Raw genomic sequence first — 27343 nt, 5'->3', positions numbered from 1 at the left:
ACAATGCCAGCACCACTCTGACTGTTGTAAGCCGAACCACAGGAGAAAATATCTCATTGAAGTCAATGCCTTCTTTCTGAGCATACCCTTTTACCACCAATCTAGCACGATACCGCTCCACTTGGTTATTGCCATCACGCTTGATCTTATAGACCCATCTGTTTCCAATGGCTTTCCTCCCTCGTGGTAGTGTAACAAGATCCCAAGTTTTATTCCTGTCTAATGCCTCCAACTCTTCTTGCATTGCTATCATCCAAAGGGATATATCCGAGCTTTGAGTAGCCTCGTGGAAACTCGATGGCTCACCATCCTCTGATAATAGACAATATGCAATGTTGCTTTCAGTGACATAATCTGAAAGCCAACATGGTGGTCTTCTGTCTCGAGTTGACTGCCTCACATTGGAAACTTCAGACTCAACATGTTCTTGTTCTTCGTGCTCTGGTACTGCTTCACAAGAAACTTGACCTTCGTCTGTCTTATTCTCCACCTGAAATATAGTAGTTTCTGAATTCAGTGTGCCTTTGTCTCCCTTTACTTTATCTTCCTCGAAGATAACATCCCTGCTAATGACAAGCTTGTGAACAGTAGGATCCCACAAGCGAAACCCCTTTACTCCATCAGCATAACCCAAGAAGATACATTTTCTGGATTTCGAATCCAACTTTGATCTTTCTTGTTCATTGTACAGAACGTACACCGGACTTCCAAATGTATGCAAATGAGAATAATCTGTCGGCTTCCCGGTCCACATCTCCATCGGAGTCTTCAGATCAATCGCCACTGAAGGAGAACGATTGATAATGTAACAAGCGGTTTTGACTGCTTCAGCCCAAAATGACTTTTCCAGACCTGTAGTCCTCAACATAGCTCTTGTTCTGTCCAACAAGGTCCTGTTCATCCGCTCTGCCACTCCATTCTGTTGGGGTGTGTAAGCCGTCGTGAATTGTCTTTTGATGCCCTCATGTTGACAATACGCATCAAACTCATCACTGGTATATTCTTCTCCATTGTCAGTCCTCAAACACTTGATTTTCTTTTCTGAATCAAGTTCAACCCGCGCTTTGAAATCTTTGAAGACCTGGAAAACATCTGATTTCTTCTTGGTTGGATACACCCAACATCTCCTAGAGAAATCATCAATGAACGAGACAAAGTATCTCGCACCTCCTAGGGATACAACCGGTGCTTGCCAAACATCCGAATGAATCAGCTCCAATATGCTTTTGCTCCTGGCAGTAGAAGTGCCAAACTTTAATCTGTGTTGTTTACTGGTAACACAATGCTCACAAAAGGGTAATGACACTTTTGTAAGTCCCGGCAGCAGCTTCCGTTCTGAGAGAATTTTCAAACTCCGTTCTGACATATGCCCGAGCTTTCTATGCCATAACACTGTTAATTCTTCTGCTGAACCATTTGATGCAACAGCTAGCTCCGCATCTTTGTGTGTTTCTCCTAAAAGTACATACAGATTGGCAGCAACCTTTTCCGCCTTCATAACCACAAGCGCGCCTTTCACAATTTTCATGATCCCGTTCTCGATCCGAGTTTTGCATCCGATGTCATCCAATTGCCCCAAGGACAAAAGATTTTTCGTCAGTCCTTTCACATGTCGTACCTCCTGTGTGGTGCGAATGGTTCCATCAAACATTTTTATTTTGATAGTACCGACCCCAGCGATTTCCAAAGCATGATCATTTCCCATGAATACAGATCCTCCTGAGACTGGTTCATAATGATCAAACCATTCTCTACGAGATGTCATGTGCCACGTCGCTCCTGAATCCATAATCCATGTGTCACAAAATTTGTGTCTGCCTTCTGCAACAGTTGCTGCTTCGCTGAATAATATTTCACCACTGCCTGAAGTACTGGCCACATTTCCTTGAGAACTTTTATCAATACTCGTACACTCTTTCTTGAAGTGCCCTTTACCGCCACATTTAAAGCAGTAAATATTTTTTTTCTTACTTCTCGACTTTGATTTACCTCGCCTTTGGCTCCCACTGGAGTCATGGTCCATAAATCTTCCTCTTATCATCGGTAAAGCCTCTGCCTGCTTTGAAGTTACCAACATGTCTTCCTTATTCTTGCGCCGGCTTTCTTCTCTGAGAACCGCAGTTAAGACATCGTCGAATCTTAGAAAGCCCATAAGAATATTGTTGGTAATATTGATGATAAGTTGATCATATGAATCTGGTAGACTTTGAAGTAGAAGCTCTGCACGTTCATTTTCCCCTATTTTATGCCCCATGGAAGTGAGTTGGGCAAATAGAGTATTTAGTGTGTTGATATGGTCGGTCATCGATGAAGATTCCGCTATCCGAAGAATATAAAGCCTTCTCTTTAAGAAAATCATGTTGTGTGACGACTTGACCTCGTACATCTTTGTCAAAGTATCCCAGATAACTTTGGCTGTTTTTATCTCAGAGATACTTGACAAAACTTCATCTGCTATAGCCAAGTGTAAATTGGCAACAACATTATCATTCATCTCATTCCACTTTCCATCATCCGTAATCTCCACCGGTCTATCTCCAATAGCCGCCAAGCAATTCTCCTTTCTTAAAACTGCTTGTATCTTTATTTTCCACAACATAAAATTGCTTCCGTTGAACTTTGCTATCTCGTGCCTTCCCGCCATTACGTCTACAACAATTTTAGTAGACCGAACAAAATAATCTCGCTTTAAATAAAAAATCTCAAAAAATCTTTTCTGATGTGGAAGATCAGTCTAGGCTGCAACCACAGAGCATACTCAGAATTTTAAGAAATTTTAAACCAAGGCTCTGATACCACTTGTTGGTCCCACGTTTTTTTTTTTATTTCCATCAAAGACTACCGACAATAATCACTAATCAAACGAAACTTGACTACGGTACACCGAATGTTATTTTTTTCGAGCCAATTCAACGAGCTACCCCGAGTTTGCTGAAAAATGTACGTAGCAGTCTGAAACCATATATATAAATTTATTTGAAAATTAAGTCTGACGAATACCGGAGAGTGGAATCCGAACTGAAGGAGGGGACAATAAAGTTGGGAGAATGGAATCTTAATTTGTTTGTTTGACTACAAGGAATCGAATTGCTTTTGGGAGTAGAATTCTACTTCCAGTGGAGAAATTCAAAAGGCGCAATCATTTTCCGGCGGATGGATTTGCGACACACTCGGTCAAACAAAAGAACATGGAACGACATCATCATTTATATATATATAAAATTCATTTAAATCTTTTCTCCTTTTGAATTTCGTGTAATTCAAAATAAATTTTCATTCTTTTTTAATATCAGTTTATGTAATATAAATTTATATATTCTAATTCATATTTTTACGTTTTACCAGCTAAAATAAATTAAGAAAAATATATATATATATATATACCTCTTGGTCGTACTATATAATTAGTTATTGGAATAAATTAATTAAGTAATTTTATTCTATATGTGCTATTTTCAACATGATTTTTGATATGATCTGTTATTGTAGACACATTGTTAACTGTTGTAACGTAGAAATCATATATCTTCACAATAGTGTACAATTGTTCATTCTAAACCCAAACTTTTATAAATTTTTTTTTGGACTTTATCCAAAAGACGTTATAGATATCATTTCATCTTATTATGGTTTATTTCATCCTACCCATGTAGGCATTACTTCTATGATAAGATGGATGACCAAGATTTGTCCATACATATATAGGACCCACTTTTTTTTTGAAATTGTATATGTGGCAAGATCTTACCCGTTGAAATGAAGTAAAGGTAGTACCCATATAAGTATGATCTCATTAACCTCTTATTACCATATGATCTTCCAACTTCAAATTTTCGTTGCATTCCCAACATTAACCGCTGAAGTACTTTTATTTATGGATCGGGAAGAATCAACTTTCCTCCTGCGTCTAGACCTTTGATCTAATTACCATATGATCTAGAACACAAAACAAATGGTGGAAGAATCAACTTTCCTCGTGCGTATTTAGTCTTGTCCATGAATCTCCTCTGGATTTGTTATTTTCGATGCACGAATGGAGGGGTCCGTTTTGTGTTGAACCAAACGGACGAGACATTTGCTGCAACGTTAATTTTCAGAACTGCAAACCCAATGTGGTAGCTGCAAGATTGTGACAATAACCCCTTGGGGCCTAACCGGAGAAGATCGTCGCTTCTAAGATCAGGAAGACGAACCTTGGAAACGTAGGTCATTACTCATTAGGACAATTAAAAGAAGGTGACAATATATATTTCCACATACGTTATGGATAAAACGTTTGATTGTTTAATCATCATCATGATATAATACATAGTTAAAGCCAATTTATAATTAAAAAATAGTTGTTGAATTTTTACATCTAGCGTCAGTTGGTATTTCAAAATGAAAATGTAGGGGATAATAATTTAAAATTGTGTTCGGATCGATAAATTTCAAAATTTTAAATTGAATTCACGTTAAGTTATATGATTTCAATAATAATCGTTATAAATTTCAAATATACTCTGTATATAATATTTTTAAATCAAATTTTTTTATCCAATCAATATTTACCGAGCGATCACACGACCTTTGGCTAATTATTCAAATTTATCCTTTTGTCTCTTGAATTCAACCTGATGATGTGATTTTTCTTTTATTTTTCTAAAAATAAAATAAAATTGCGGTGTCTTGTCCACCAGCAGGGAAATGATTACGCTTTTGAATTTCTCCACTAAAATTCTACTGCCAAAAGCTTTCCTCTTTCATGTCAAACAAACATAGATAGATTCTGTTCCTTATCCTTTGATTTACTGTTTTTAGTTCATTTTTAAATCTAAGATTTTAAAATACTAGCAAACTTTAATTTAACAAGGGAATCGACTCTATGAAATAAAAGGGCATCGTCAATGCTGTAGCATTTTAGGACACTTTATTTTTTTGTCTCAACAATAAAATATTCCACCAGTGAAAGAAAACTAATCAAAATTCAAGTCTACTTAATGGTTATTTCACAAAAAATTTGCAGAGAATTAAAATATCTTTTCTTGGTAAATGAAATCAAACCAGACAAAGTTTTCTAAACTTTTGACATTAATGAGACATATATCTTAAAATGGCAATAAGTAGTATATATTAACACATGACTTTGTTAGAAGGCCGTGTGATAAAAGGCGACATGCGTGTCAAGACATGTTTTTTATCAAAATTCAAACGCATGAATCAAACCATATCGTCTGCAATAGCCAAAAGTCCTTGCTGCAGCTTATGTACACCAAGATTTGTAGAATTTTTTCACACACACACACACAGATATATATATATATATATATATATATATATATATATATATATATATATATATATATATATATATATATATATATATATATATATATATATATATATATATAAAGGGAGTGCCTCTGTCACTACTATAAAAGGGCATGCAGCCCGGTGAGCAAATGGTTAAATAAAAGGAAGTGATTCCTTTCCTGGTCTGTGAATTGATTTGGCTGGTCACACACAATCCCAAGAAGCTCAGAATTTAGAAACTTAGCTTCCGGCAAAACAATCATCTTTAATTTCGCTCACATATTTCATATTTCCTCCAAGTTATTGATCCATTAAATGCCCATATAAATATTCTTAAAACCCGAGATTCGGCATATATATTGTGTACAGACACACGCACGTCCCTCGGTTGTCTCTTCCTCTTTATGATTTGTTCTAGTTTCTTGTGTGAGTGAGTGTACGTGTTTGATCCTACTTTCTTGAAGCTGAAGGCATAGAGATGTTTTCTATTAGTCCAAGTTTCTATGAACTGGGAAACTGTTCGGATTCCTATGACATTTTTCAGAGAGTACCATTGGGTTCTCCACCATTAACAGAAGATAGTCACCTGAATGAAAATCTTAGCCCGAAATCCATGGCCGAGACAAAAGCAGCTGCAGCAAGCAATAGTCACAAGGAAGCTGAAAGAAGAAGAAGAAAGCGAATCAATGGCCACATCGCCACTCTCAAAGCCATTCTTCCAAACATGCACAAGGTAATTAATTTATCAGTTGATGAAAATTAATTAGCTGGCCTCCGTTGAATCTATGGCTCTTTAATCTTTTTCGGTGTAAATAAATTTTGTAGACAGACAAGGCTTCTTTGCTTGGAGAAGCAGTCCGGCGCGTGAAGGAGTTGAAACAAGCGACCGCGGAATTGACGGCCATGGATCACACGGCCGAAGAGGTTATTAAGGCAAAACACAGCGCCACAACCTTAAATTTCACTATGTTCCCGACCGAAACAGACGAGGTCAAAGTATTCCCCTGCGAGGGTGGTTCGGGCTTGATAAAGGCAACATTATGCTGTGAAGATAGGCCCGAGATGATACTTGACTTGATCCAGGCCCTGGACACGGTCAAAGCTAAGGTAATGAGAGCAGAAATGTCCACCATTGGAGGTAGAACAAAGAGTAGCTTGTGGGTGGAATTGGTTTCTTCAAATGTCGGAAGTGAAAGGGATTTGAGCTTGGGAAGATTAAGACAAGTGCTGAAAATGGTGGTTGAGAAGTCCACTTTGTTGGCCAGTTCGGACCAGATACTGCCGGGGAATAAACGACCTCGTTTCTATCACTTCTGATAAATTTTCTTTCCATTCTTGTTCAGATGGATCGAGATCATGCATTTGAATGATGAGTTATTTTCATGACTGCCATATTGTAACATTCTGATAAATTTTCTTTCCATATCGTCACTCTACTTTTTTAATAAAATAAAAATATTTTCTCAATGTACGACACAAATGGCATTGGCTTTTGACTATTTTATGTAAATGTTAGTGTATATCATGTATGTTTAATTTCAATTCTTGTAGAACACTATGTCACGGCTACAGCAGAAATATGATTTGAGAGATTGTATTATATAATGTGATATATGCTTGGTTTTTGTTTTCTTGAAATATATATTTTTAATGTAAATGTGGTCTCGTGTAAGAATTTAATGAATTAGCAATATCACGTCAAAACACATACACAGTTATTTCAGTCTCTAAAACTTTTACACCATGTAGTGTTAAGTTAAAATCGAATATCACGTATTCTTGGCATGATGACAAGACTAAGATACAGATTTAAATCATGTTGCATAATGTGAAAATACGATGAAAATGTGTTTTGAGGGGAAAAGAGTAGTAAATATGAGATTTAAATGTTAGATTTGATTTACAAGGATGTAAAATAAAACTAAACAACGCAAAACAAATGATCAAAAGTAGTCAACAGATCTGATCGATCTTACTTGATGGCACAGAATTCCCGAAAACCGAAACCTCCAATCCCCCTGGAATCTACAGAGAAAAAAAAAATAAAAAAGTTTGATTTTGCATACACATGCAACTCTCTTAATTAAGAATCCAAATGAAAAACTGCACCACAAGCTTCGATATGTGCAAATTATACGCAAACATCGATAACTTTTCAGAAAATTTAAGGTGCAGAAGTAAAAAAACACTAAGGTATTGAGGGATAGTTTAATACTTTGCATGTTACTACACAAGTTGGGGAATTTCTCAAGCATTCTGAAGCAACCCCTCCATAAGCTTTAACTAGTCCTCCTGTTCCTAGTTTGATTCCTCCAAAATACCTAAATGTAGAGAGAAAAAATGATACAAAGCCCAAGAATCAGCACATATTCAATCAGAACAATAATCAAAATTTGGAAAAAAAATCCATATGACAGGCTTCCTTCCATATCCCTGATAATTTACGGAACCAATGACTGACATAGTAGAAGTACCAGTTCCAGGACATCTTTAAAAGTGGAAGTCAAATAAAAAAAGAAAATGGCAAAAGCAAAACATAATTTCATACATGATGACAACCACCATTACTCTATCTATCCCCGAAGAGGCCATTGCAGACTGTATTGACTTTCAAATAGTACCCGAGAGTTCACCGTCATCATTACTCTGAAACCGATCTCCAATCTAGAATCAAGACCGTAAGAATGGGGAGATTAGAAATGGAAAGACGACCATAAAAGTCATCGGAACGAGTGTTGACACTAGCCCAACTTCTTGAGAAGGGTGGTGATGTCCTATGATACATCTCGAGGTATCATATGATGGTATCTTGTGACATGTCTCTTTTGCACATGAAGTTAGGTCGGGATTTAGGAGTAATAAACTGACTATCAGTGATGATTATGTCAGATAATTATGATCAGATATGGATAGGAAAAAATTACTTGGCAAAAACTTGTTTGAGATGGTTACATGTAATATTTTATGAGACAGATCTTTTATTTGGGTCATCTATTAAAAATTATTACTTTTTATGTTAAAAATATTGCTTCTTATTGTAAATATCGGTAGAGTTGACTCATCTCACATAAAGATTTGTGAGACCATATCACAAATAACCTACTCAAAATACTTTCTCAGTACATACATTGACGTGGATACATATAGATAATATATATAGGTAATGTTTGGTTGAGGTGATAAGGTGAGTTTATTTTTTTTAACCCACCTTATCCCTCGTTTGATATGCGTGATTATTTAACCAAGTCAATATCTCCTATGAATGATTAGGTTATATTAGGTGGGTTAAAATAATACCTCCTCTCCCACTAAGATTATTTATCTAACTCTTAATCCTTCATATTTTTTCAATTTTACCCTTCTCCTATATCCAAACTCACCACCACTTCCCGCCACAACAGCCGCAACCGACCGCCGCCGCCGCCGTCGTCGCCTCTGACCGCCGGCGGCGACGGTGAGAACCAGCCGACGCCGGACCGCCGACTGTCGCCGCCGACCGATAACTTTCGGCCGGCCGGCCGGCCGGTAGCCGTCGGCGCCCCTGACTGATGACCGCACCGACATTGTCGGAACCTCACCGTCGCCGCCGGAGTGGAAGAAGAAAAAAAAAGAAGAAAGGGCAATTTTGTCCTTTCATTAAAAAATTCAAAATTATCCTACACTTAAAAATCATACCAAACATAACACTATATATTACATTCCTTCAACAATCATTTTCTTTATCATTTACTTACTAAGCATTAGTTTATTTTATCCTCCAAAAAGCCCATGATATAATGGGCCCTTGATAAATAAATTTTGAGAAAGATTAAACATCTTTTGTAAGAGGTGCGATAATTTTAATGTAATGATAAAACACATTACAAATGACTTAATTACCCCCAATTTAAATGCATTTAAGTTAATGTTAAATGTTTATTAAATACATACATACATACAAAGATATAGATACATATATAAAACACACACAAATATATATATATATGTGTGTGTGTATGTGTATATATATATAAATACATATATATATGCAATTACAAGATCTTGATAACAATGAAATATAAGTTTTTATGATACGGTTAATTTTGTCGTTACAATTCAATATATAAATCTAATCACTTTTGTTAAAATCATACCAAACATTCAACATATTATCTTATCATATTTATCCTTGATTTATCCTTATACTATATATCTCTTACTTATCATATCTTATGTACCAAACTGTACTATACAATATTAAATTAGTCAAACATATTTAATAAAAAATATATATTTTTTTTAATAAAATATAAATATATATATATATATATATATATATATATATATACTATATTATTATATAATTAGGAAAATATTTACTAAACGATCGGTACCAAAATCAAATTGGAGTTGGAGGGGCGCGATGTCAGTCTGGGATTTCCCGGCACCTCCGCAGGGCAAGGCAACACTCTTTTTTTCTCTACCTCGGCATCCAAAAAAACCCTAGCTTCTTTTTTAGTTCTTGAAAACCTTCCATTACGTCCGGGAATGGCTCAATCTGCAACACATTCTGAAAATGGTGTTAACAGTGGCGCGTTGTTGTCGGAGGAGTACGAGCATGTGCCTTTAAAACAGAGGCTAAAGATGTTGATGGCGACCCACAGTATTTCATTTGACTCGGTCGTCAAGTTGGAGAGTGAAATTCCGGAGTTAACTCCGTTCGTAGTCCCGTTTCTTTGTTTTCATTTGTCATTTCTTCCTGCGAATTCCAGCCGTTCTTATTTTCAGTGTCACGCTCTTGAAACCGGGTTTATCATGTGCAGAAATACAATGGGCTCTGTGGCTAGAAAAAGGGGAAATAAGCACTCCAATTCCCAGGTCCCTTTGTCTATGATTTTCCATGTTGATTTCCCTATACACAGGCGCAGAATTCAATACTTTTTTTTCTAATTCTTTATGTATGCCCTTTTCTTTTTCGTGAGTGTGGTTCTGTACAACTCATGTTCTGATGAAGCTCAAGTTGAATAGAATTGTTAGGAATTGCAGTGTATTCATATGGTAAAAGATAATTTTTATTTATATCGTGGGATACATTTACTAGAAATTGTAATGGAACCTTTACTTCATATATATGATGCTTCCTATGGGGAAGAGATAGAGTGTTTCTGTGTTTGTTATTGTGGTCCGCCTTATGTGTCGTTTCCCGTTCTTGCACCTTAGCTGCAAGTAGAAATATGGTTAAACCTTGGTTTCTTATTCGTCTTTGTGGCAGACTGCTGAGTATTTTATTTAACAGACACGAAAATGTACATGGAGATCGATCACATGGAGCTTTGACGGGATTATCTTTTCTACTGTGCCAGTTATTATTTTGCGGGCTTTATCAATCTAAACTTAGCTCATCCATTTGCATCTTTATCATTCCTGTCAAACATATAGAGTGCTGCATGTCTTAACTCTTATTATGTTATTTTCACTTCTACCGTGTGAGCTTTAATTTGTGCGAGCTTGTAATTTATTGTCTGCTTTATTTTTATTCCGTGTCACATTCAATATCATGATGTATGTTGATTTTTTTCTTTTTAATACCTCAAATATTTACGTTAAGTCACTTTGGAATTGAGCAGATGATTGAGACAATTATGAGGCAAGAGAAACATGCAGGTAATAGATTTTATAATATGACTCAGCCTAGAGGATTTAAAATTTTAATGGTATCCTGATTTTTTTTAAATAAATTATTGTCTTCTGAAAATTCATAATTTATTATCATGTATAGCGTTTCATGCACATGGAAATCGGAGAAACAGTGAAGCCAACTTCTTTCAAAATAGGTGGTTTTAGAAAATGTTTCATATTATTTATATGTATATTTTAAAGTTGCTTTATTGTTCCTAAATATTGATCTTGCAAAATTTAGCTGAGCTAGGTGAATGTGTCAATCAAGAAACTTTAGCCAGGGACTGCATGAATCAAGTGTGAAATTCCCAATTACTACAGCATCTGACGAAGTCCATTCAGTAGATAGTAGTTTACTACACGAATAATTGCATTTTCAAATATCCTATTGCAGTGAAGGTTGAGGAAGGCGTTGACAGTCAAGCAACCAAATGTAGCTACAGTTACTCATTGCCTGGGATCCAACAAGTTAATTTTGGCCCTGAGACGAGTGATCAATTTCGTGATGAACTTGATCAGGTTGTTTTAAAGGAACGACTGAGGTGGCTTCTTGCAAGGTTTCTCTTTTTTGTTCATAACTGTTAGATCTCTCATCCATTTACCTTAGAAAATGTAATTGTACTCTTCGTCAAATGCTTGATTAAATTGTTTTTGGCAAAGCAGTTGCATTTTAACCACGTTGATGGAATGGATTAAGCAGAATTAGGAATTTGATTTTTTTTAGAAAGGCCTGCCAAGAGGAAGGGTTTGACCAGTCTGAAGATCGGTTCCACGATTAAGGTTTTTCTTTATAAAAAGGCTTTGCTATCGTGTGGTTAATAGAATCACTGTAGCCTGTTTATTTTTAAAAAAAGTGTGATCCTGCCAACATGGTTTATGGAATCGCAACATTGGCGGTTTATCTGATCTTGGTAAACCGCCTCCCACCAAATTATTTTGATAATGGATGGGCAAAAATGCAATTTTTTGTTAGAAAACTCTTGACGAGATTGTGTTATTACTCTTCCTGTTGGTATATAGGATTAATGTGAGGGAGGTGAAAAGGAATGGAGAATTGTTCAAACCGAACTTGCACTACATTTTTCATTTGGGGAACACTAATGTAATTTGAATTTGTTGAAAAAAGCCCAACAAATCTTAATGGTCGAGCATATCCTTCATGACAGAACCGGTACTTTTTAAAGTTTATACTACAAAGTTTAATTACTGGACACAGGATTGATTTATCTAATCTATATTTTTCTTTTTCACTGTCGGATTTCTTTATGTTATTTGTTCTTCCATAAATGGCCTATCCTTTTTTCAATCTATTTTGCAGCAAATCCTTGGAATTGCAGTCAACACTGGAGGTATTTTAATTCGGTGATAAATTGAAGTGTCTATTGATGTTTTTGAATTTTTAGCTAAATGTTTCACCAACATTTGTAGTATGTGTCACTTTTTTAGTTGACATGGATTCATACTTTTAAAATTTAGATTCAATTCTTCGAGTGCCTCATGTTTTAGCCTTTGGCATTAACCCTTTGTTGCACTATAATTCCTTGATTACTTCTTCTAGGAGTTTTTTCACAAAATCTCAGTGGTTAATCTTGACTGAATTTCTGAATTCTATAAATGCCAATTTCTGGGTCTAGTTTGCAATCAAGCAAATCCAGGACGATCATTCTCTACATCTAACTCGTTCTTTATTTATATGTACATACCCTATTCCCATTTTGGTATGCATGCAGCAATAATTTCCGGAAATCGGTTGAAAATGGAGGAGTATTGTTTATTTTATTGAACACAATGTCTTCCATGGTATCAGGCTTAAAACAATACCACCCTTATGATACTTACTGTGAACAAACTGAAAAGTGTAGAGCTGTTGATTGTTTACAATCATTATTGTGGTGCACCATAGTTTTTTTTGGAAATGGAATATCTTGTTGGCCTTTCCTCCATTACTGATAACTGAATCCCCCCTGGGTGTTCCTCTTTTATCAAATTACTTGTGCGTAACTATAAAAGTTTTCTGGTCTGGCTCGAGTGGGGTAAACGGAAATATTATTTCTTTGTCTGAATAAATTTGTTTCAGTTTTTTCTGTTGTGAATTAATAATTTGATATAGCTGCCTTCAAATTTCACAGAAGAATTCTTCTGGAATATCAGTCTCGGCTTCCGAACACAAACAAAGTGCTGGAAGAGTAGGGCTGTTGAGTTCTTGCGATCAAAAGCTCGCCGTACCTGGTAAATCAAATTTTTGAGATGTACATGACTACAAAATATGGTTACTGTTATTTATCTTGTAAATTTGTTCATGCATTTTTGGGTGTTTTCCTGAAGAAACTGGAGTCCCATATGCAAGTGATTCCTTGGGGTTTCAAAGAGAGGACAACATTAAATTTTCTGAGAAATTAGGCTCTATATACGAATCAGATTGTGGAAAGGCCCTTCTGTCTGGTAGTATTACCCCCGCTCAAGATTCAACCAAACAGAAATTGGCAAATATCAAGGTTGAACCACCTAATTGCCATGATTTCGAGAGTTTCAATGTAACGACAGTGGCAAATATGTCCTTTAGTCACTTGGTCTCCATGAAAGAAGAAGTTGATAATCTTGATGATTTGTACGAAGCTGAGCTGGATCATTTGTTGCTCCGAGACAGGATGAAGTTGCTGTCATCAAAAAATGTTCCCCGTATGAACATTCACCAAAATTCAGAATGCCGGAACACAACGGTTCCTTCTGCCTTAAATTCTAACACCGGTCCATCGAAACCTATTCGGTCATTGAAAGTCAACCGTGCAAGAAAAAGGCGGAAAACTGTCACGTAAGTCGGTTGGTTGGTTTTTTCAAATCAAACACTACAAAATACCGTGATCCATGATCTGTCAAGTTTCATGTTGCTATGTTTTGTGCTAATTTCAGGGATTCAATTGAAATTGCCATGGAAGAAGATGCTCCGGGACTTCTTCAGGTACTTTGGGCATCTTACTTACGTTTCTCCTCTGAAATTCGGTACATGGTTATTTTTTTCTTATGACCAGGTATTGATTGAAAAAGGCGTTTCACTTGATGAAATTAAGCTTTATGGTGAATCGGAAAGTAAAGATGCTTTAGATGATTCATCCACTGAAGATAACTTTTCAGAGCTTGAAGCGGTTATATCAAAGGTTGTGAAAAAATTATAATTAGTGAAGTTCCTTTTCTGTTGGATGATATTTTTACCACCTGTTGTACATTCTTGTTCTTCATACTGGTCAACACCGTGTTCGTTGTTTTAATTCTCTTTTTGTATTTCAATCACACAGATTGTCATGATGACTAACTACATGAACATTTAGGACTGCTGGTTTTCAAACTTCCTGTTGGCTGCCTATGCCATGTGAAAAAGTTTTTATTTTTATTTATCTTTTTATTTTTTATGTTCCATTTGTATGTAAAATATTAATGATGTTTCTAGATTCTGCTAAGTTAATGAAATTGCAAGTGGACTGCCTTCTATACAATGATGAGATGTACATCGCGCAAAAGTTTTTACTTTTGATAATGGAATGGTAGCGGAGATGGAAAATGATGATTGACATGATGGAAACTGGATGATGGTTGGGGTATTGATAAGAGCTGTTGGCAACAGTAACTTTACCGCTCAAATTTATTAAGGATATTAAACAACTGAATCTAATTCAAGGAAATATAAGTACTAAATAATATGCTAAAATGGCCAATATCTATTTGGCCTTGTGAACTAATTGCTGCATAATGTTTTGTCCAATATGTCTGATCTTGTTATATGTGCCACAGCTTTTTACGCAGCGGGAATCATTGCTGAGGCTAGGACCCTTGCGATGTGGAAAGGGGGAGAAGGCTAGTTACTGTCTGGCGTGCTTGTTCTCACTTGTGGAACAGGTATGGACTACCTTTTATATTTTGCCCCTTGTTATGTGTCAACCCTGTTCCAATTGGAATCGGGGAAGCTGTGGGACTTGCCGTTTAAGGCTCTCTTATATTAGTCCCTAAACGTATTGCGCAAAAGAGAAGAGTTGGACATATTTTATTTTGGAAGTTTTTCCAACAAATATCTTAACTGAATTTAGGTCAAATAGAATCGAGGAAAATCAGAACAGAGCTTATAATTTAAACCGAAGTGAACTCCTCTCAGCCAGATGAATAGCTAAGACAAATTTGCAATAGGGCGAACAGAAGTAGAATTCTCCTTGCTGGGTAAGTGGCATAGGCAAAACCCCTCGTTACCGTATAGATGGCCGTGGCATGGAAGATGCGGAGTAGAATCTGAATACTTTATTTATTGTCGCTTTGGGTACCACTTTTCCTCTTACGTCACACCTTCCGTGCCCTTTAACTTCTTTCTTGTTAGGCCACCTTTGTGGGCAAGCTTCTCTGATAAATTAAAGAAAAATTTACTGAAAATTCTACGTCCGTGTAGCTGCAGTTAAGATTAATATGAAAACAGATACTTCTGTCTTTAATTCAATGTTCTTTGGGTGATCGCTTAACCCCCTCATTTTTCCGACAGGCAAGATATCTACAGTTTCGAAATTGGCCAGTTGAATGGGGATGGTGCCGAGACCTCCAGTCATTTATCTTTGTTTTTGAAAGGCATAACAGGTAACTTTGTCACAATAATGCTGTAGAAAGAGTCCTTTAAATGTCTAGCGGGCATAGATATATCGGGCCTACACTATTATCCCGATTGTCAAGAATATACTAGAAGCAATGACTTGGGAAAGTGGATAGGTTTTGGGAAGAGAAATAATATAATACAGGACTTAGTTGGAGGGAAAAACATTCTAGCTTATTTGTATCTGTTGAGAGCTAGCTTATGCCAGGGCAAGAAGATTGAATGTTTTTATTCTTCTAAAAGGATTTATTCCTTGGCTGAGTATTTTCTCAGATTACTTCTTGTTGAATTGATCGGTTTTCTGATTGTTTTTGAGTTGTTCAAAGAATGTTTCTATCAATGTCTGAATGGATGAAGGGTTTACCAACACTTTCATGCTTGCAGGATAGTTCTTGAACGCCCTGAATATGGTTATGCAACATACTTTTTTGAATTGGCGGCTTCTTTACCAATACATTGGCAGATCAAACGATTGGTGACTGTCATGAAGCTTACCAGCTGCGGCAGGGTTACCTTACTTGAGAACAAAGCATTGATGGTGATTGCTATACATAAAATCGTATTTCATTGCCAGAAAAGTTTGAGTAATTTTACTTAATGCGAAAATGATCTACCCGAAGTGTGTTATGATTGGCTCTCTATTCTGGGCTCGACAATTTGATTTGCATGTGCTAATGTGATTGAAAGCCTGAGGACTTATTGTTGGTTGTAATAGTGAAGTTTTAGGGTCTCGATCTTCAATATTTTTGCACAAAACATGATCCCATTTCACATCTGTTTTGGTCGCAGTTATGTTATCTTCTTATTTTTCTGATTCCGCATTGAAAACTCTTCAACTGGATAGATTATTGTCTCTATTTGATGTTACATCTTTCTTTCTGAGGCACTTGAGTCGTAAGTGAGACGTAGATTATGAAATTTTACATGGTAAATTTTTCATTGTTTCTTGATTGCCTCTAATGACTTTATGAATATTAGTATCGAAGTTAGATTGCCAGTCATATTCTGTGAAAAAATATCTTCAATTTTCACTTTTAAATGTCTATAGATTATAACAGAATTTTTAGCGACTAACATTTGGTGCAAGCATGATGAGACTCCTTCCCTTAAAAGTTGTATCTGATTATCTCATGAAACCTTATACTTCTCTGTTATTTAGGTTGAACTCCCACATAGTTTGGGGCTTATCTATGGAACTCTTATTTGCATGAGAGACTTTGGCATGCCCTTATATTATCCTGAGGTAATGTACAATTTGCAGCAGAGAAAAAACATGTTGGCTAGAAAATTAATCTGTTGGGTACTTAAAATGAAACATGTGCATCATTGTTATATCGAAATCATCAAAGACGTGTAAGAAGGTGCCCTAACTGTTATCAGATGTCATGTGAATTTCTTGTGACAGTAGGACTTCTGCTTAAGCACTTACCTCTTTGCTTTGATTATGGATGAGCTGACATGACATATTCAAGTTGAGGTACTTCGGTGTACGTTGTTTGTAGATGATATTGACCTGATTGACGAAACTTAAGAAAGATGCAAATAAAAAATCAGATTGATGACGTGAAGCTCTCGAGATGAAAGGTTTTAGAATTAGTCGCTCAAAAACGGAATATATAGTTTGTAATTTTGGTCCTGAATCTAGACGAATGGGTAACCCTTTTAGATTGACGATCGAGAAGTCCCAGAATGTGAAACTTTTCGCTATTTAGGATCTATTATCCAAAAGACAAGGGATATTGGAGAGGACGTAAACCATATGATTAAAGCATGGTGGATGCAACGAAGGATGACATCAGAAGTCTTATCCAATAGAAGGATGTCTGCGAAATTTAAAAGAAAATGTTATGTTATTGTTCGACAGCTATGCTTTATGGTTCGGGGTGTTGGGCCACTACATGGTTACAATGCATAAGATGATTTAGTAGAGATGCGTATATTAAGATGACAACACATTTTCAAAATGCTCTCTTCCCTCCCATTTTCCTATTCCCAGATCTTCCTCTACGTTCAGTAATGCTTTCCGACATCTGAATCCTCCGTTCGCGTCGGGCATCCGGGTCCCGTGCCGGTCTCCGGTCGCCGATCTATACGGTCTCACGCCTTGGGGTTTTCCGTTTTCTCGCGATTTATCGTTCGTTCAAGTCATTTCGAGCAGCGATTTCTTCGTTCCGTAACTATGTCATCGGGCAGAGAGCAAGAGATAAAGATCGAGTACAAGTTGTTCTTACTCAAGCTGGTTAATGGGGGAACTTCGCTGAGGTGGACTGAAAGAACTAGGAATGCTAGCTATGTGTTGGATTTGGAACGAGAAGAGGCACGCTGGTTAAGCTCAGTTATCAAAAATGTTATTATTAATCCTCAGTCTAGATGGGATTTTAACCGACTTCGGGGCACAAATGCAACAATTGTCGCCCAAAGGATTGCCAATAGAAGAGGCCGATTCTTAGAAATTTCAAGATTTAGTAACATGGGGAAAAAAAAGAGTATTATAGTGCCAAGCGGGTATAACTCTCAAGGATGGATAAGGATTTCTGATATCCTCATTAATCTATTGACTAGGCAACCTCAGAGGAGAGATTTTCCGAGCATCCAACAGCCATTCAAGATAATTGATCGGCCTTACTGTCAACATTCGAGCAATGTTAAGGATGCATATATCAGAAGGATACCGGAGAGAAATTGGAATGAAGCTCTTATTGTCTCTAAGGAAAAAGTAAACACCTCGTGGGAGCAAGTGGAAATGCTACTAGGACAAGATGTTAAGAGGAAGGTCCATTTACAGATTTTTCAAGCTAATAAAGCGGTATGGTGGCCTGCTTCTCCGAAGGAGTTGACGTTCTTTCGAGATTTGAAAAGAGGATTCTTCAATGGTGGAGTGGTATTAAACTTCGAGGAGTGGAGCCCAAACATCAATTCAGTGGAATCGGTACTCAGGTGTTACAAGAGCTGGATAAAGATTTACGGGTTACCTTGGAATCTATGGACGGAAGAAAGTTTCAAAGCAATAGGGGATCAGTGTGGGGGGCTAATGGAAATCAGTGAAGATACAAGGTGTTTCACTGAATTGAGTGCTGCTAAGATAAGGGTAATTGGTAAGAATGATGGCTTTATTAATAACAGATTGACGATTTTACTGAACAACGACAAACTGGAACTCGGAATTAGCGTCGACAGATTTGATTTTAAGGCTTACGAGACAACTCAGAAACAGACCTATGCCCAAGTTTTGGTCAAAGGTATGAGGACAGTAGCAGGCAGGGGGAAGTTTAAATTAAATGGGATCAATGAGGAATTACGGGCGCCTTCCAAAAGTCTAAAGGTTATGAATGAAGATTTGCCGGAATGCAGCCACTCGACCAGTAAAGATTATGATTTGCCTGCAGATCAATCGAAGGCTAGGAAGGTGGCAAAAATACTGCAACGTATCTCCCCAAAACCAATTGAGGAATTCAAGATCTCTCCAGTTCAGTCACTATCGGAAAGAGGAATTCAGGTGTGCAGCAATTCAGATGACAAAGATACTGAGGAGGTTCTGGAATCCATATATATTGGCGATTCGAAGAACACAGAAGTGCTGGACAGTGAACAACCGATTAACTCAGGGGAGTTTCATCAGAATGATGTTGATGATTTTCCACTTGAGGACTCAGATGAAGATTTTCTGGATGATGGCTTTGATTCAACGGATGCAGACAGCCACATATCTTCGCATACGGAAACTTTGCTCAGTAACGAAGCAATCGAAATGGATCTACAGGCTTTGTTCAAAGAAAACGAGGTAATCGTGACTCCAAAAAAAGCTACTATCCTCGAAAATACTAATCCTTTAGTGGACAAGGTACTTTCCTGTTTTCAATCTTCAACTCTTAATCATTCCTTCGCGTTAAATTATCTTTTCCCTTGTTCTTTCAATGCCTTGGGGTTGTCTAGTGGGTTCTTAGGAGGGGGGCAATCTTCAGTCATTGACAAGTCTGGGATCGAGGGATATGCTCTCTTAGGGAATGAAAGGAAGAAAGACAACATTGAAAGTGAGAATTTACAGGAGGGTGGCCAAGCCGAGAAAGGAGACATTGAGCTGAGTAAGTCCTCGGGCAAATTAATCAGAGAGCTTGGCAGATTGAAGTGCAGTATAAACTATGAGAAAGGTTCGACCTTGAAGGGATCAAAACATTGTTTATGAAGATAGTTTCCTGGAATATCAGGGGAGGAGGTTCATCGAGGAAGAGGGAATTAGTACGTTCAATCATTCGCAAGGAGAACCCGGATATTGCAGTGGTGTTAGAAACTAAGAGAATTTCAGTTGATCGTCGTTTTGTAGCCAGTTTATGGAAATCAAGATTCGTGGATTGGGTTTCTTTGCCAGCGGAAGGTAGATCAGGAGGTATTTTGGTGATGTGGGATCCTAGAGTGGTCCGAGTTTGTGACAATTTAGTTGGGAACTTTTCTGTCTCGATACAAATTCATTGGAAAGACGAGTTGGTTTGGTGGTTTACTGCTATGTACGGTCCATGTAACTCAAGGACTAGGGATTTGCTATGGGATGAACTAGCTGGTTTGTATTCGATCTGTGGTGACAGATGGTGTGTTGGTGGAGATTTCAACGTTGTCAGGAATCTGAGTGAAAAGTTAAACAGCAACTCATACACCACTAATATGCAATGCTTTGATAATCTGATACAGGAGCTGGGCCTTCAAGATCCACCTCTTTTAAATGCTAGGTACACTTGGTCAAATTTCAGGGATAATCCGATTTGTTGCAGACTTGACAGGTACCTATTCTCCGAGGGTTGGAAGGAATTATACCCCACTTTCCGACAGACGGTTCTCCCAAGACTTACATCGGATCATTACCCGATTTTATTGGACACAACAAAGTCAAAATGGGGTCCAACTCCATTTAGATTTGAGAACGTTTGGTTGACGCATAGGAACTTTAAAGAATCTCTACCTACGTGGTGGCATAGTGAAACGATTCATGGCTGGGAAGGGTACAAATTCATGCTAAGGCTTAAAAACATTAAGAAGGAAGTTACAGCATGGAATCGGGACGTCTTTGGGGACGTACATGTTAAAATTTCAGAGCTGCGTAATAAATTGATACATCTAGATGCACAAGAAACGGAAGGTAACTGGACAATTTACCTAAATCAGCAGCGACGTGAAGCACGTTGTGAGTTGGAAACATTGATCGTTCGAAAGCAACAAATGGAAAGTCAGAAAGCCAAAGTGAAATGGATGCAAGATGGGGACCAAAATTCTAAGTTTTTTCATTCGTTATTGCAAAACAGAAAGAACAAAGCAGTGATAGATAAGAGGTTGAATTGGAAGATGGGACTCTCCTTTCTGATGAAGCTCAAATTCAAAATGCAATAATTAGTTTTTTCACAAATCTGTACAAATCATCGGCAGGGGATGGTTCGGGATTTGATGGGGTGGATTGGGCGCCAATAACTACTGCTGATGCTGACCAATTGGAGCTGCCATTCACGGAGGAGGAGATTAAAGGTGCGGTGATGGATTGTGATGGCTCCAAAGCACCGGGGCCTGACGGTTTCACTTTAGCATTCTATCAAGCCAATTGGGACACAATAAAAGATGACCTTTCTAAAGTGTTCGCTGATTTCTTCTCAGATGGCATCGTTAATGGTTTGACGAACGAAACGTACATTTGTCTCATCCCTAAGAGACAAGAAGCAACGAAGCTAAAAGATTTTCGACCAATTAGCCTAGTTACTATCTTGTACAAAATACTGGCTAAGGTATTGACGAGAAGATTGACAAAAATTTTATCCAAAACAGTCTCGGAAAATCAATGTGCATTCATTCGAGGTAGACAGATAATTGACTGTTGTCTTATTGCTAATGAGGTGGTGGAAGAGTATAGAAGAAAAAAGAAAAAAGGGTGGGTTTTGAAGATCGACTTGGAAAAGGCTTATGACAATGTGGATTGGAGGTTTTTAGACTTCGTACTCGAGAACAAGGGCTTCAGGGATAAGTGGAGGAAGTGGATGAAGGGTTGTGTCAGTAACGTTTCTTACTCGGTTTTCATTAATGGCAGACCAAGGGGTAGGTTCAAGGGACAAAGGGGCCTTAGACAAGGCGATCCACTATCACCATTTCTGTTCAATTTAGTGATAGATGGGCTGGGGAGATTGATGGATAAGGCAAGGACGGGTAATGTTGTTAGAGGGCTCGTGGTGGGGAGAGACAAAAAGGAAGTTTCGCACATTCAATTTGCAGATGACACACTCTTCTTAGTTCAAACTGACAGGCACATGCTTGCGGTTGTCGATCTTATCAAACTATTCTGCTCTAAATCCGGACTTAAAATCAACTTAGAAAAGAGTTTTTTGCTTGGAATCAATCGTTTGGATGAAGAGATTGACAGTTTAGCATCAGCCATTGGTTGCAAGAAAGAAAATTGGCCAATAAAATACCTCGGCTTACCGTTGGGTGGGAATCCAACGAAGCTGGAGTTTTGGGCTCCGGTGATTTCCAAGATGTCAACCAAACTAGCAAGTTGGAAAAAAGCCTATTTATCAAGAGGAGGCCGACTGACTTTGATCAAATCAGTCCTTAGTTCACTGCCTACTTACTTCATGTCAATTTTCAAGGTCCCAAACAAAGTGGCAAAACAATTGGAAGCATTGATGAGGAATTTCCTATGGGATGGAGCCGATGGAGATTCGCAGTACCATGTTGTCAATTGGAATCAGGTGTGTAAACCGTTAGACAAGGGGGGATTAGGATTGGGCAGTATTCGACTGAGGAACATGGCACTGTTAGGGAAATGGTGGTGGAGAGGCGCTGTGGAAGACAACTCTCTTTGGAAAACAGTAGTCGGTAGCATTTACGGATTTCACAGTAATGGCTGGGACTTAAGGGTCGCAAGGAACACGACCTTTAAAAGCCCTTGGAAGTTTATCTCTCGGTCCTACTCGACTTGTCAATCACTGATTAGTACGGTGCTCAAGGGGGGGAATCTCATTAGGTTCTGGGAGGATAGGTGGGTGGGTTTATTGTCCTTCAAAGTTGTTTATCCTCACATTTATTCATTATCTACTGTCAGAGACAAACCTATCTCTCAGTTCTTCACGGTGTCCAGTACTCTAGGTAATTCGGTCATATCATGGGATATTAGGTTCAGGAGAGGGTTGAATGATGTCGAGTTGGGTGAGTTCACTGATCTTTTAGGGGTTTTAGAGTCAGTATCTTTGAGTGTGGGTTCGGGGGATGTCAGGGTTTGGTTAGGAGATTCATCTGGTGTTTTCTCTGTCAGTTCTTTATACTCATCATTTTTTCAGAGTACTACACACCCCTTCTTTCCCTACTATTACAACATTTGGAAAGTTCCTATCCCACAAAAAGTTAAGGTATTCTCCTGGATAGTAGCTTTGGGAAAACTGCAAACTTGTGACAGCATACAGAGGAGACGGCCGGATCATGTTTTGAACCCACATTGGTGCTACTTATGCAAGAAACACGAGGAAGATCAGGATCATATTTTGCTTCACTGTTCATTCACAACGAGTGTCTGGAACAAGGTAATGCAACATTTGGGTTTCGAGTGGACATTTCCAGAATCGTCAAGAGATATGTTCATTTTGGATAATGAATTTCTCACAGGAAAGGGATTCAAAGACTTCTGGTACATAATCGTTCACTGTGTTTTTTGGTCGATTTGGTTGGAGCGCAACAACAGATTATTCAGTGACAAAGAAGAATCAAGAGATGACGTTTGGGAGAAGATAAGATTCAGGGTGGCGACGTGGACGATTTGCGTACCAAAGTTTCGGACATACCTATTATCTGATTTGATTAGGGATTGGTGTTATATTTTTTGCTGAACAAGTTACATTTACGGGTTGTTTTCGAATTCGTGGATGGCTCATCCACTCGTATTGTAATCTTTTAACATTATTAATCTAATATATATTAGTTTCTGATCAAAAAAAAGATGGATGTGTGGCAGCACGCGCAAGGATATAATTTAGAAATGAAATTATTATGAATTATTTAGGTGTAGACGTCTAACATGGTGTGAAGAGGAGACCTAAATAGAGGATAAGATCAGGGAGAGACGTCTAACATGGTTTGGTCATGTGAAGAGGAGATCTAACACAGTCTGAATCCAACATATCTTAGATTGACAGGTTAATAGAATGATTAGAAGAGGGGTAGGCGATATTAGATCTTGGTTTAAGAGATGACCTATGATAAAATTGCTTAGTTTGGAGAACTAATGTCCATGTAGCCGACCCTGCAACTAGCGGAAATGTGTTATGATGATGATGGATCTATTAATTCTATTTTTGTCTATTAGCATATGACGATTAATCATTTAAGTTCTAAAGATTAATTAAATTATGAACCGAGGAAATAGGGTTAAAAATGATAATTTTCTGAAGAAATTGAGAAAGGGGAATGGATAAATAATGGACGTAGAGGACCACATTTCACTTAATGCCCTTCTATTCAAGTGCTGTTTTTTTTTTCGAAAAGCTGCCCAAAAAATTATAGGATCAAGGATCAATCAAGAAAAGGGGGTACTACGAGCCCTCTGCCCCACGCATCTAACCAGCTGCCGAGGAACTGAGGGACCTTCTCGAGCACAGGATAGGTAATTGAAACCTATTCCTAGGCTAGCGGCATGAACCATTGAATCAGGTAAGGTTTTCGGGTGCTTAGGTCGGCCGATAGAAATGGTTTTCGGTGCCGAAGAAAAGGCTGGTTGGCAGCATGAATGGAATTGATCGAGGTCGATTCTCTCTCCTTCGATTTAAATGATCAGATCCAGCAAATAAACTGAAGCGATGGTGCTAGAGAGAGGACCATAAGAAGACCTCTCTAGACAGGCTAAATTTTAGTTTCTTCATACTCATGCGCTGTTGCAATCTTTATCCAAGTTCCTGTTTTCTTATACCCTGCAAAAGCGAACATTTTTTTCAAGTTTAACCTTGCTATTTGTGTGAATGTCCTAGGGTTGTATTTTATTTATCTCTAAAGTTGTTAAATGTAAAGTAGAAAGGGTATCTTAGTTACACGTGTTCTTTTACTACATTAACAGCACCTTCATGTGGATACCTTTAGTCTTTTAGCCTTTTGGCGTATTTTTAAAAATTTCTTTTGGTGTTTTTCTATTTTTTTTTGGTGCTTTTCTTCATATTCTATTTAAGATTGTGCGAGCTTCTCTAATTGGCTGCATTATGATTTACATTCATATCTACCATAAAGCATGATAATGCCACTCTTATGATTATAGCTATGTGATTTAAAATACCGAGTTTGCCTTTACGATTTAAGCCAAAATAATTTACAGGTAGGTGAAGATTTGACAGAAGGAGAAGCTCGGGTGTTGACAGAATTTGGTTGGATACCGAACACTGGTCTTGGAACAATGCTCAATTATTTTGACCGAGTTGTTCATGACAGGAAGAACGAGAAGTACAGTTCTTCTGAATGGAGTTCCAAAATTGGTAAGCTGCTTATGGATGGCTACAATGGTGGCACTATAATATCTGCGCAGATTCCAAATAGCGTTACGGAATATAATGGTGAGCATTCCATGCAAGTCAAGCTAGAAATTGATCAAAGTCAGTTCTTTTTTGAAGTGTAAATTTTGTCATAGAAACCAGCGGGTATTTTCATCTATTCTGATAAATGGGACAACTGATAAATGGAGCACAAGATGTGAATATTTTTGTCATTTTCAATATGAAGCTGTCTCATTTTATGCAGCTTATGTTACATTTATCTATTAAATGTTTTATGTTCTGAAAACTATGAAGTTGCCCGCTGCATCTGTCTTACATCGTTGTTTACCTGAATGAGCATGTGACATCTATACTATTAATTTTTTTTTTGAGAAAATGAAATTTAAGAAAATTTTGTATATGTTTTTCAGATAAATGCTTTTTAAAAGAGGTTAAGTCGCATCAAAATTTTCCCACTAAGAGATTAGTTGATAAATTGATTGAATTTGATTCTTTGTCCAATCTGTCTTGAGCAACTAGTGATGGAGGGCTAATCAGTGTGACTGGTACTAGCTTAGACAAACCCCCATAATTCCAGTCTATGCTAAATTTCTAATATACGTTTTTTGAAAAGCTAACCCAATTTGTGTGAAGCGGCTATTGATGTTTCACATGGCCAAATCATTGACTTCATATGTGGCTTATAGAAAGTTTTATAGCTTTAGAACCTCTAAAATATTTGGCAAAAATTTGTGAGAGACGGTCTTACATGTCGTATTATGTGAGACGAATATCTAATTTGGGTCATCTATTAGAAAATATTATTTTTTATGTTAAGAGTAATACTTTTTATTGTAATTATCGATAGAGTTGATCCGTCTCACATATAAAGATTCATGACACCGTCTTACAAAAGATCTATTCAAAATATTTTGTCTTTTTCTTTTTATCTTCTAGGTGATTATTTACTTAGATATATTTGATTACATTATCAAATCGAATCAGGCTTCTTCCAGAACAAGCATACTCGAGAACTAAAGTTTTACCCGCAACATAGTGCGCAAGTTGTTTTTGACTAAGGTCCAGCAAAAATTTCCCTCGGCAGTGTTATTTATATTAGCACAACAATTAGTTTTTCGGGATTTGTGTGTGTTTTTCCTAATTTTTTTTAAAAAAAAAACAACAAACACACATCAATCTAAAAGTATTTTTTTTTAAAAAAACCCTAGAGAAAAGATACTTCTATATTTAGATACGGATGTTGTGGTCAAGAAAACACGATCTTCTATCAATACTCTGTGAGTCTTCTTCACATGGTGATTAATGAAGTATGCCAAAATTAATTTAAGTTATGGACAAGTTGATCATCACATCACTCAATTAGTCTACTTCATTTTTTATTAAAATATTTGACTCCTTTTTCATAGAGAGAGTGACAATTTTTAAGTATTTAATTGAGTTATAATTTATTAAATACAATAGAAATTTTTATGCCTATAACCTAACGTAACATAATTATTTAATTTTTAATTTCTTTGAATGTGTTTAATTATTATATGCGATATCTATTCCAATAATTAACAAACATGATAGTAAAAGCTAGTTTGAATTTTTGGGGGAGCTATTATTTCTATCTTTCTTTACCACAAATTAATCTAGTTTTATTTTTATTAATTTTTTTTAAAGATTGGTAATTGGTAAATTGACTTTGTCGCATTCTAGTACACATAGATGTCATGTTGACATTGTTGTCCAATTAGTTTCTCTCTTAGCATATCAAGATTTGTTAATGGGTTAAACTCGACTATTTTTTGGTAAAATAAACTTGTATATTTAATTTAAATAAACCAATACATCGAACAACTAGAATATAAAGTTTGAACAACATGTAAAATTTTCAAATTAAACAAGGGCACTAATTTTGGGACAAAAAAAAAGGAGTTAAATGGCCAATCGAGATAAGTCTTTGCGAATTATGGGGACAATTCTTGTATTCAACTGATAATTTCACAAGCCTAATCCTTGTTTTCTTATATATAAAACTGTAAATTTTGATCATTGAAATATATTTAATTTAAATTTTCATATGCATATTATGAATCAGGTGTGGGGGAAGTTGTTGAAAAATCTCCAATCAAAACATTTCTTTGGGTTCACTCCCTACCCACAAAATTGTGGTATTATGTCATACAAAATGTGGTACACTTCATGTGGAAATATGGTACTAAAAAAGTACTCAAACACTGAACAAAAAGAGTGATGACTGAAGGTCAATTTACCGTTAGGTGTGTCA

General features: G+C 37.0%; 2 protein-coding genes and 1 long non-coding RNA gene across 4 annotated transcripts; 2 read left to right on the top strand and 1 right to left on the bottom strand.

Moving 5' to 3' along the window:
- Positions 1-5398: 5398 nt before the first annotated feature.
- LOC140837680 (transcription factor bHLH30-like) lies at positions 5399-6742 on the top strand. Its single transcript, XM_073203795.1, has 2 exons — positions 5399-6025; positions 6118-6742. Exons 1-2 carry the CDS (start codon positions 5771-5773, stop codon positions 6607-6609), a joined length of 747 nt encoding a protein of 248 aa, XP_073059896.1. The 5' UTR covers positions 5399-5770; the 3' UTR covers positions 6610-6742.
- Positions 5817-7765, bottom strand: LOC140837681 (uncharacterized). The gene is made up of 3 exons (XR_012119434.1): positions 7508-7765; positions 7269-7317; positions 5817-5951 (listed from the first exon to the last, which is right to left on the bottom strand). It is a non-coding gene; the product is annotated as an uncharacterized lncRNA (long non-coding RNA).
- A 1891-nt stretch (positions 7766-9656) lies between these two features.
- On the top strand, positions 9657-25357 carry LOC140838390 (uncharacterized). Of its 2 annotated transcripts, none has more exons than XM_073204653.1 (13): positions 9657-9989; positions 10095-10149; positions 10899-10935; positions 11345-11492; positions 12269-12299; positions 13080-13179; positions 13276-13762; positions 13861-13909; positions 13980-14105; positions 14737-14841; positions 15470-15561; positions 15959-16112; positions 24897-25357. In XM_073204653.1, the coding sequence occupies exons 1-13, from the start codon at positions 9820-9822 to the stop codon at positions 25191-25193; spliced, it is 1851 nt and encodes a 616-aa protein (XP_073060754.1). In that variant the 5' UTR covers positions 9657-9819; the 3' UTR covers positions 25194-25357. The 2 variants fall into 2 exon arrangements, with proteins under 2 accessions (XP_073060754.1, XP_073060753.1); XM_073204652.1 differs by having other exon boundaries at positions 11345-11507.
- The last annotated feature ends 1986 nt before the right edge of the window (positions 25358-27343 follow it).

The sequence above is a fragment of the Primulina eburnea genome, chromosome 8, assembly GCF_022965805.1.
Source record: "Primulina eburnea isolate SZY01 chromosome 8, ASM2296580v1, whole genome shotgun sequence".
Taxonomy (NCBI): Eukaryota; Viridiplantae; Streptophyta; class Magnoliopsida; order Lamiales; family Gesneriaceae; genus Primulina; species Primulina eburnea.
The sequence above is the reverse complement of the archived record's forward strand: the minus strand, read 5'-3'. Positions and strand labels throughout refer to the sequence as shown.

Coding starts and splice junctions, on each gene's coding strand:
- LOC140837680 (XM_073203795.1), top strand. CDS start 5,771: ATGTTTTCTATTAGTCCAAGTTTCTATGAACTGGGAAACTGTTCGGAT. Junction 6,026..6,117: donor TTCTTCCAAACATGCACAAG/GTAATTAATTTA, acceptor TAAATTTTGTAG/ACAGACAAGGCTTCTTTGCT.
- LOC140838390 (XM_073204652.1), top strand. CDS start 9,820: ATGGCTCAATCTGCAACACATTCTGAAAATGGTGTTAACAGTGGCGCG. Junction 13,180..13,275: donor TCAAAAGCTCGCCGTACCTG/GTAAATCAAATT, acceptor GTTTTCCTGAAG/AAACTGGAGTCCCATATGCA. Junction 14,106..14,736: donor TTGAAGCGGTTATATCAAAG/GTTGTGAAAAAA, acceptor TATGTGCCACAG/CTTTTTACGCAGCGGGAATC.